This window comes from Hordeum vulgare, chromosome 7H (assembly GCF_904849725.1).
Source record: "Hordeum vulgare subsp. vulgare chromosome 7H, MorexV3_pseudomolecules_assembly, whole genome shotgun sequence".
Lineage (NCBI taxonomy): Eukaryota > Viridiplantae > Streptophyta > Magnoliopsida > Poales > Poaceae > Hordeum > Hordeum vulgare.
Genome location: NC_058524.1, coordinates 596,008,228 through 596,019,545, shown reverse-complemented (window position 1 = coordinate 596,019,545; position 11,318 = coordinate 596,008,228). Strand labels below are relative to the sequence as shown.

Below are 11,318 nucleotides of genomic sequence, written 5' to 3'. Positions count from 1 at the left end.
GACCCTACCCTAGGACTATGACCCCATCAGTACTCCTATTAAAATGTGCATTAGTCCTCTCTCTCCTCATTTAACTCTTCATGCAAGTTCTGGATTGGAGGGTTTGGAGCATAATAAATGCTCATTAACTTGATTTTAATCTTTTTAATACTCAGATCCAAGCATGGGTGAGGCTACCAAATTTTAGTTTCATTACTTTTAGTTATGGGACTAAAAGCACCCTCTTAGTATGATCAGAGTGCAGAAGGGCCAGCGGCATTTTTCCGACCAAAAAGAGGATATTACTTGACTCTCTCTTGACAGCAGTTGAGCAGTCCAACCAACAGTCTAGTGCAATCACTTGACTCTCTCTTCCTTGATCACTGGCTGTTCCTCTCTTTCTCTCCTCCATGTGTCAGGTCAGTCGGCGGGCTCCACGATGGCAGAAAAAAAAATCCATGTCTTCTCACTCTCTCACCTCCACGAGCAACCGTACGAACGGGACTACGGAACAGGACGGCGCGAGCCCGAATCAATCCGATCGGCCGGACCTAAACCGGGTGCTGCCGGGCCCACCCCACCGGCTTCTTGCCGCTTGTACCTGCCGGTGCCGGGTACTCCAACTGTACCACAGTCCTACTACCTCCTCCCCTGCCTATTCAATCCTCTCTGCTGTGCTTCTCTTAAAAGAAGAAGAAGAAAATATTGCCTTGCTACGCACACCCACATAGGTGCACACTTCATGCTCCCAGCTCTCACATGGTTACAAAAAGAAAATAAGTACTCCATCCGCTTCTAAATATAAATCTTTTCCTATATTCCACTAGGAACTACTCTATATATGAATGTATATACACATGTTTCAGAGTGTTAATTCATTTATTTTATTTTTGTATGTAGTCTGTGGTGTAATTTTTAAAAAGATTTATATTTAAAAATGGAGGAAGTATAATTTAACAATATGCGGCTATGATTTGTGTATGTGTCTGTTCCATTTCAACGAAATTAATAGTTCCCTATTTTTTTGGCACAACTATTTGTTAGTAGTAAATTGCAAGTTTAGTTGTGGGGTGGTATGTCTTGCCAAAAATTTGAAAAAATATACTAGTACAGCTCTGTGGGAAATGAAGGGAAGAATATCCCAAACTCTTGGTCATGATTTTAAGATGAACTTGGCATTATTCACGGCATATTTTCTTGCCAACTTTGGCCAGTGTAACCGGTCACATTTTGCCTCGATCGATCTAGAATGAAGCAGGGCCAAATTTCAAAATGAGGCAAGTAATCCCGGGTACACGAAGCAGGCTGGCTGAATTATCTCCACATTCCATTCGGGAGCAAATAATCTGTAAGCGCCAAGCGAGATAAATAATGGCAGAAGCACAACTTGCGGCTCTCCCGCTATATAACGGCGAGCCACCATGGCCGCCTCAGTACAAACACCTTGCCGTCTTCTCAACTCTAGCGTCGTCCCTCGCCAAGAACCCGCCACCGCCGTCGCTGCTTCCAAGGTTCTCGACGTCTCCGGCGTCGACCGAAGCAGCAGCAAGCCAGCAACATGAAGCGCCTTCTCAGACGGCTCTCCCGCGTGGCCGCGGCCGACGCGTGCAGCGCCACCGCCGCCGCGTACCAGCCGCTCCGGCCCGACGCGGCCGCCAAGGCCTCCTCCACGGCCGCTTCCTCGTCGTCCTCGTTCTTCGGCGCGCGGAGGCTCGGCCGCGGCGCGAGGGTGCCGGAGGGGCACGTGCCGGTGTGCGTCGGCGAGGAGGGCGGCCCCGTGGAGCGCTTCGCCGTGCGGGCCGAGCTCCTGGGCCGGCCGGCGTTCAAGGCCCTGCTCCGCCGTGCCGCGCAGGAGTACGGCTACGGCCACCCTGGCGCGCTCCGCATCCCCTGCGCCGTGGCCAACTTCCGCCGCCTCCTCCTCGGCCTCTCCGACCCCCGCTGCCACCAGCCCACCGACGACGACGACTCCGCCCTCTACTACTAGCCTTGCATCTCTCTTCCCTCATTTCACCCTCCTCGTTCCGCTGCGGCTGCCGTAGACGGAGGGCGTGAGTGTGGAAATTTGGGAAATCGGTGAACCGACAGAGCCAATTGCCAGCTGCTGCGTTCTGACCGGTCTGCCCCTGCGTGGATGGTGTACATAGGGAGGTCACATGGGGTTTGTTGGAGGTTAGGACCTGCTGATTTCTTCTTCTTCTTCTTGTGAGTGTTCTTCTAGCTAGCTCTGGTAGCTGCAATGGATCTTCTTCTTCCACTTCTTTTGCTAGGGATTTTGCTAGGGATTTTGAGGTCTTGATGATCGGCATGTAAGCCGCAAGGTTCGCCTCATGTTAGTGAAATGGATGAGTTTGCTACTGCATAAGTTTCTCCCAGATCTAGCGGTGTAAAAGGCAACGCACTTCCATGGATCACCAGCTAGCTCTAGCAGTTCAGGCAGCCTGTCATGGAGCACATTGGTGTACTACAACGATTGACCATTGCGTCATAATAAATTATTTGCGGATGTACTTCCTCCGTCTCGGTGCATTATACATCTTAGAAGATGCACTGCAATCTAGACACACTTAGATTGGATAGGAAAAGGAAATTCAATTGAAGAGGGAAGCAATCACATTATTTCTTTCTCAACTAGTAAAAACGCATATTAATTAAGAGACCTCTTCAAAGCTAAAAAGCATGAATTCGTCCTTCAATTAATATATATGCCGGTCACTGGACGTAAACTCCTGGCGTTGGCATGATAGCTGACATGAACTATTGTCACGAGCCTTTTCCTTTATGCAACAAAAGAAATATTACGTTCAAACAAAAATGAATCGCTACGTTGAACACATGATCGATCCTTTTATAAAATAGCAAAAAGCCCGTGCGTTGCAATGAGATAAAAAAAATCTTAATCTCCAATTGTGATAATCAGATTATGTTCTTAAATTTTAGGACATTTCTTGAAATGCATGAACATTATTTGAATTATGATGAAAATGGCAAAGTATGTTGTGTTAGTTAATGATAGCGTATGCATAAGAACATTATTTTTATCTTGCTGATATATGTGTTAGCATTTGTAATCTAAGTGAAGTCTTAATTTGATTGCAAATATATTAAACAGCTCCATCGAAAACAATCAATTTGTAAGTACATGCATACCAAATGTTCCAGGTTGCGCATCAATATCGATATTCTTAAAAAAATAATTAGCAAAACAGTTTATATATATGAAAAATCAAAGCTAACTCATTTCTTTACATAAAGCTTGTATAAACAACATTGTATATTTTGTATACATTAGAAACATTTTTTTGCGTGTGACATCAAAATAAAGAAAATATATATTATTTGTTGTCTATATGCACTGTATGTTTTTTTAATATATGAGAACTTTTTTTGTCTATAAATTTGAAATTTCTTTAATCCATGCATACCAAATGTTCCATGTTGCGCATCAATATCGATATTCTTAAAAAAATAATTAGCAAAACATTTTATATATATAAAAATCAAAGCTAAGCCATTTCTTTACGTAAAGCTTGTATAAACAACATTGTATATTTTTTATACATTAGAAACATTTTTTTGCGTGTGACATCAAAATAAAGGAAAAATATATTATTTATTGTCCATATGCAATGTACTTTTTTTTGTATATATGGGAACTTTTTTGTCTACAAATTTGACATTTCTTTAATCCATGATTAACATTTGTGTAAAGTTTATCAAAATAAAGGCAAAAGAGAAAAAAAAGAAGAAAAAGTGTGAAATAGAAGAACAAAAAGGAAAGGGGGTTGAAGGATCGAACCTGGGTCTCTATGCTAGGACAGCGTGCACCCAAACGGTTGTGCTACCCTTGTGCTTGTGATAAAATACAGGAACCGCATCTTTTAGAATTAGAAAGAAAGAGCCGAATCGAAGTTCAGAAAATGAATCGTTTTTGTCACTTACGGGTGGCATTGATGGGTAATTTTGACGAACTTTAGGGGCAAATTTAATAACGTACCACAGAAGCAATATGTGGTTTATTAGTACTAGCAAAAGGACTCGTGCGTTGCAACGGGAGAAAAACAATTATAATCTTCAATGATGCTGATCATATTGTCTTTAAAATTTTAGGACATTTCTTGAAATGCACGAGCATTTTTTAAATTAGCAAACATTTTTTTCAATTGCACTCAAAAAATAACACACAAACTTTTTTTAAAAATCCTGAACTTTTATTGTTTTCACTAGCATTGTTCTCAAAATTATGAACATTTTTTCTGAATATGCGAATATTTTTACAAAAGTCCTGAGCATTTTTTGAATTCACAGACATTTTATATTTTCTTCAAACTTTCATTTCAAAATTCCCAGTTTTATAAATTGGAAAAGTTTTTCAAAGTTCTAAATTATTTAACATAAAAAATGGAACAGAAAAACGAAAATAAAAAATGAGACTAAAAACAGAGGCACGAACTGTTTTTAAGATTTTTACACGGACTTTTGTTTAAAATCGTTGATTTTTTTATTTTATGGACATTTTCCCAAAGTTTAAACATTTTTCAAAACTTATGAGTAGTTTTTGAATTCTAAAAAAATATATATTTTCTTGAATATTTTATTTCGAAATTCTCAGTTTCTTAAAATTGAGAAAAGTTGTTTGAAGTTCTAAATTATTTAAAGTAGAAAAACAAAATGGAACTGGAAATCTTTACCCAATAATAAAGAGGCTATCGCTTCCGTCGGAAAACCCACCGAGGTGATTTTACAAAAAAGTGCTTACTGTTTATGACATTAAACTCGTAGTATATATGAAATATTTTTAAAAATACTCATATCTTTTAAACTGTAACTCCAAATTTAACATATTATACATGGAATTTGATTAGAAAAATATGTAGAATTTAAATATGATATTATTTTAACTGTTAAACGTTTAATAAAAATACTATCTAGGGTGCAATCTTAATAAATAAGTTTCGTCTTTCTTTCATACCGGTACTCATCCGGGTTGTGGATAAACACGTCAACAAAATCAGGATTAAAGATGAAACTGAAGGTCACTTGACTGATTCTTTGTACGTATTAAATCAAATGCAAGCCGTGTTAAAATAGAAGACCCGTGAAATTTTGAACTGCATTTTTATAGAATAAGACCATCTTTATTTGTATCGTAACTATAAATTCTCAAATTATAGACATTTTTTATAAATTAAGAGCGTGTACCGTGTGGTATTTCTTTCTCACGTTGCAACGCATGGGCCCTTTTGCTAGTAAAAAAATAAAAAAAATAAACTAAAAAAACAGGTGCCCGTGCATGGGCCGGCCCAAACAGGTGTGCTGCATCTTTTTCCAACGCCTAGACCGTAATATAGGAGGTGCCTACATGGCCGGCCCAGACTGAATATTTTCTTATTTGAAATGTTTTTTATGACTGGCATTGGTGGGTAATTTTAGTCAACTTTAAAGGTAATTTGAATGACGTACGGAAGAAACACCATTTGTTTTATTAGTAGGGGTAAGATAAGATGTATAGATGTATAGATATAGATATAAATATTGATGTATAGATAGGATGAATAAATCGATCCACACGAACAAGAAACAAACAAAGCACGCGTCCTTTTAAATCGGCTGGTTGGAGTTGCTCTTAAGCAAGTGTCGTGCCATCACAGTATCCCATCCGGTTTTCGTCCTACTAGACGTGAACAAGAAGAACAAAATTGCAGTGCGTACGGATCGGCGTACGCACTTACGTACGATGTGTACGCGTGCTCATGGAGGTCTAGCTTGTCTCCGTCGCGGCCAGCTCAATGACTGGCTGGCAACGATGTCGTCCGATTGGTCCAACGTAAATGACAGGTCCAAAGCTGCTGCTGACTCAGACGGAGCGCGAAACCGAGAATACATATAAGACGAAATTGAAAGCGTAATATACTGCTACGTAAGAGTTTTTTAACACCAGAAACGTCGTTCTTGCATCCATGTCGGCACAATATGAAACAGAAAGTCCAGTCGTCGCAGTGTGTGCAGTTACTCGATCACCTTTAGAGCATCTACAATCAGATCCCTTATACCAGTCTACAAGTCGTTCGGTTGACCGTTCACGAAAATTCAACCCAATCAAAACTCTCAAACCACACAAAAACGTCCGGATAAAGCTAAACCCCTTAAACTACTCACAACACAGAGTAACATATATAGAGTAGTAACGCGCATATGTTGATAGTCTGAGTTATTATCTTCATAGTGAATATTAACATATAATTAGTAACATGAGCCTTTCATTTATTAGCTTATAGACTTTTTTTATTTTCGTATGCGTTATGTTACTCATAGTATGAGTAACTAGTTAAGTTACTCAATTTTTCTCTCTTCCCATTAATTAATTACCAGATCACATTTTTTGGTTAGGTGTCATGTATGTTACTATCTATGTTACTCTCATTGTATGTACTCTTATATCCACTCAAATATAAGGCGTATATGAGGCAGTCTGGGCGCATCCGCCACGTCAGCCCGGCCCACCGCTTGTCCACCCTGACCCCCCAAAATACTCCTCCGAAGCAAATCCTAACTCATTTCACTACGCTCCCCGACTTCACCCCTTCCTCAATCCGTCCAATCTGTAGCGTCGACGAGCATGTCCAGCATCGACATCCACTCTGATGGCAGCTCCGACGACGAGGAGTTGATGCTCCGTATCGCGCACGAGCGCTTGCGGTCGACACGGGCGACAACTCCGGCTCCGATGCGAAGCCTCGTGTAGCCCGTCTGTTGGAAATATGCCCTAGAGGCAATAATAATTAGTTATCATTATATTTTTTTGTTCATGATAATCGTTTATTATCCATGCTATAATTGTATTGATTGGAAACACAATACTTGTGTGGATACATAGACAAAACACTGTCCCTAGTAAGCCTCTAGTTGACTAGCTCGTTGATCAAAGATGGTCAAGGTTTCCTAGCCATAGGCAAGTGTTGTTACTTGATAACGGGATCACATCATTAGGAGAATCATGTGATGGACTAGACCCAAACTAATAGACGTAGCATGTTGATCGTGTCATTTTGTTGCTACTGTTTTCTGCGTGTCAAGTATTTGTTCCTATGACCATGAGATCATATAACTCACTGACACCGGAGGAATGCTTTGTGTGTATCAAACGTCGCAACGTAACTGGGTGACTGTAAAGATGCTCTACAGGTATCTCCGAAGGTGTTCGTTGAGTTAGTATGGATCAAGACTGGGATTTATCACTCTGTATGACGGAGAGGTATCTCGGGGCCTACTCGGTAATACTGTTGGGGAACGTCGCATGGGAAACAAAAAATTTCCTACGCACACGAAGACCTATCATGGTGATGTCCATCTACGAGAGGGGATGAGTGATCTACGTACCCTTGTAGACCGTACAGCAGAAGCGTTAGTGAACGCGGTTGATGTAGTGGAACGTCCTCACGTCCCTCAATCCGCCCCGCGAACTATCCCCGATCAGTCCCACGATCTAGTGCCGAATGGACGGCACCTCCGCGTTCAACACACGTACAGCTCGACGATGATCTCGGCCTTCTTGATCCAGCAAGAGAGACGGAGAGGTAGAAGAGTTCTCCGGCAGCGTGACGGCGCTCCGGAGGTTGGTGATGATCTCGTCTCAGCAGGGCTCCGCCCGAGCTCCGCAGAAACGCGATCTAGAGGTAAAACCGTGGAGGTATGTAGTCGGGCTGCCGTGGCAAAAGTTGTCTCAAATCAGCCCTAATACCTCAGTATATATAGGAGGGAGGGGGAGGGAAGAGGCAGCCTCAAACCCTCAAGGTTTGACCGAAATTGGAGGTGGAGGAGTCCTACTCCAATCCTACTTGGAGTAGGATTCCACCTTCCCACTTGGAAACTCTTTCCACCTTGTGTTTTTTCCTTCTCAAACCTTATGGGCCTTAGTGGGAACTTATCCCAGCCCACTAGGGGCTGGTTTATCTCTTCCCATAGCCCATGAGACCCCTTGGGGCGTGACACCCCTCCCGATGGTCCCCGGCACCCCTCCCGGCAGTCCCGGTACACTACCGATGAGCCCGAAACTTTTCCGGTGACCAAAACAGGACTTCCTATATATCAATCTTTACCTCCGGACCATTCCGGAGCTCCTCGTGACGTCCTGGATCTCATCCGGGACTCCGAACAACATTCGGTAACCAACCATATAACTCAAATACGCATAAAACAACGTCGAACCTTAAGTGTGCAGACCCTGCGGGTTCGAGAACTATGTAGACATGACCCGAGTGACTCCACGGTCAATATCTAATAGTAGGACCTGGATGCCCATATTGGATCCTACATATTCTCCGAAGATCTTATCGGTTGAACCTCAGTGCCAAGGATTCATATAATCCCGTATGTCATTCCCTTTGTCCTTCGGTATGTTACTTGCCCGAGATTCGATCGTCAGTATCCGCATACCTATTTCAATCTTGTTTACCGGCAAGTCTCTTTACTCGTTCCGTAATACAAGATCCCGCAACTTACACTAAGTCACATTGCTTGCAAGGCTTGTGTGTGATGTTGTATTACCGAGTGGGCCCCGAGATACCTCTCCGTCATACGGAGTGACAAATCCCAGTCTTGATCCATACTAACTCAACGAACACCTTCGGAGATACCTGTAGAGCATCTTTATAGTCACCCGGTTACGTTGCGACGTTTGATACACACAAAGCATTCCTCCGGTGTCAGTGAGTTATATGATCTCATGGTCATAGGAACAAATACTTGACACGCAAAAAACAGTAGCAACAAAATGACACGATCAACATGCTACGTCAATTAGTTTGGGGCTAGTCCATCACATGATTCTCCTAATGATGTGATCCCATTATCAAGTAACAACACTTGCCTATGGCCAGGAAACCTTGGCCATCTTTGATCAACGAGCTAGTCAACTAGAGGCTTACTAGGGACAGTGTTTTGTCTATGTATCCACACAAGTATTGTGTTTCCAATCAATACAATTATAGAATGGATAATAAACCATTATCATGAACAAAGAAATATAATAATAACTAATTTATTATTGCCTCTAGGGCATATTTCCAACAGTCTCCCACTTGCACTAGAGTCAATAATCTAGTTCACATCACCATGTGATTCCAACGAATCCAACACCCATATAGTTATGGGGTCTGATCACGTCTTGCTCATGCGAGAGGTTTTAGTCAACGGTTCTGAAATTTTCAGATCCGTGTGTTCTTTACAAATCTTTATGTCATCTTATAGATGCTGCTACTATGTGCTATTCGGAAATACTCCAAATATCTACTCTACTATACGAATCCGTTTCACTACTCATAGTTATTTGGATTCGTGTCAAAGCTTGCATCGACGTAACCCTTTACGACGAACTCTTTAACCACCTCCATAATCGAGAAAAATTCCATAGTCTATTTAGTTACTAAGGATAACTTTGACTGCTGATCAGTGATTCAATCCAGGATCACTCTGTGTACCTCTTAACAGACTTGCTGCAAGGCACACATCAGGTGCGGTACTCAGCATGGCATAGTTTAGAGTCTACGGCTTAGGCATAGAAGACGACCTTCGTCTATTCTCTTTATTCTGCCGTGGTCGGGTTTTGAGTCTTACTCAAATCCACACCTTACAACACAACCAAGAACTCCTTCTTTGCTGATCTATTTTGAACTCCTTCAAAAACTTGTCAAGGCATGCATCTTGTTGAAACTTCCATTAAGTGCTTTCGATCTATCTTCATAGATCTTTGATGCTCAACATTCAAGTAGCGCAATCCAGGTACTCCTTTGAAAAACTCCTTTCAAACAACCTTTTATGCTTCACAGAAATTCTACATTACTTATGATCCACAATATGTCAACCACATATACTTATCAGAAATTCTATAGTGCTCCCACTCACTTCTTTGGAAATACAATTTTCTCATAAACCTTGTACAAACCCAAAATCTTTGATCATCTCATCAAAGTGTATATTCCAATTCCGAGATGCTTGCACCAGTCCATTGAAGGATCGCTGGAGCTTGCATACTTGTTAGTATCTTTAGGATCGACAAAACCTCCTGGTTGTATCACATACAATGTTTGCTCAAGGAAACCATCGAGAAAACAATGTTTTGACATCCCATGTGCAATATTTCATAAATAATGCAGCAACTACTAACATAATTCTAACAGACTTTTAGCGTCGCTACGAGTAAGGAAGTCTCATCATAGTCAACTGCTTGATCTTGTCGGAAACATCTTTGCGACAAGTCGAGCTTTTCTTAATAGTGACTTATCACCATCGTCGTCTGTCTTCCTTTTAAAGACCCATCTTTACTCAATAGTCCTATGACCATCAAGTAGTTCTTCCAAAGTCTACACTTTGTTTGCATACATGGATCCTCTCTCGGATTTCATGGCCTCAAGCCATTTGTCGGAATCTGGGCCCACCATTGCTTTCTTCATAACTCGTAGGTTCACTGTTGCTCAACAACATGACCTCCAAGACAGGGTTACCGTACCACTCTGCAGTAGTACGCGACCTTGTCAACCTACGAGGTTTATAGTAACTTGATCCGATGCTCGATGTGTTGGGGAACGTTGCATGGGAAACAAAAATTTTCCTACGCGCACGAAGACCTATCATGGTGATGTCCATCTACGAGAGGGGATGAGTGATCTACGTACCCTTGTAGATCGTACAGCAGAAGCGTTAGAGAACGCGGTTGATGTAGTGGAACGTCCTCACGTCCCTCGATCCGCCCCGCGAACAATCCCGCGATCAGTCCCACGATCTAGTACCGAACGGACGGCACCTCCGCGTTCAGCACACGTACAGCTCGACGATGATCTCGGCCTTCTTGATCCAACAAGAGAGATGGAGAGGTAGAAGAGTTCTCCGACAGCGTGACGACGCTCCGGAGGTTGGTGATGATCTTGTCTCAGCAGGGCTCCGCCCGAGCTCCGCAGAAACACGATCTAGAGGAAAAACTATGGAGGTATGTGGTCGGGCAGCCGTGAGAAAGTCCTCTCAAATCTGCCCTAAAAGCCCCATATATATAGGACCACACACATCGGTATGTATGATTTCCAACAAGTCACTTGCACGCTCCATTGTTCCGGAGAACGGACTTTTAGTCATCTTGCCCATGAGGCATGGTTCGCACGTGTCAAGTGAATCAAAGTCAAGTGACTCCAAAAGTCCATCAGCATGGAGTTTCTTCATGCGCTTTACACCAATATGACCCAAGCGGCAGTGCCACAAAAACATGGCGCTATCATTGTTTACTCTAACTCTTTTGGTCTCAATGTTATGTATATGCGTATCGCTATCGAGATTCAATATGAATAATC

At 42.2% G+C, this 11,318-nt stretch overlaps 1 protein-coding gene across 1 annotated transcript; it reads left to right on the top strand.

The window, feature by feature from the left end:
* The first annotated feature begins 1,156 nt into the window (after nt 1–1,156).
* Nucleotides 1,157–2,489, top strand: LOC123409393 (auxin-responsive protein SAUR71-like). The gene has a single exon (XM_045102313.1). It carries the CDS (start codon nt 1,538–1,540, stop codon nt 1,964–1,966), a length of 429 nt encoding a protein of 142 aa, XP_044958248.1. The 5' UTR covers nt 1,157–1,537; the 3' UTR covers nt 1,967–2,489.
* Nucleotides 2,490–11,318: the final 8,829 nt, after the last annotated feature.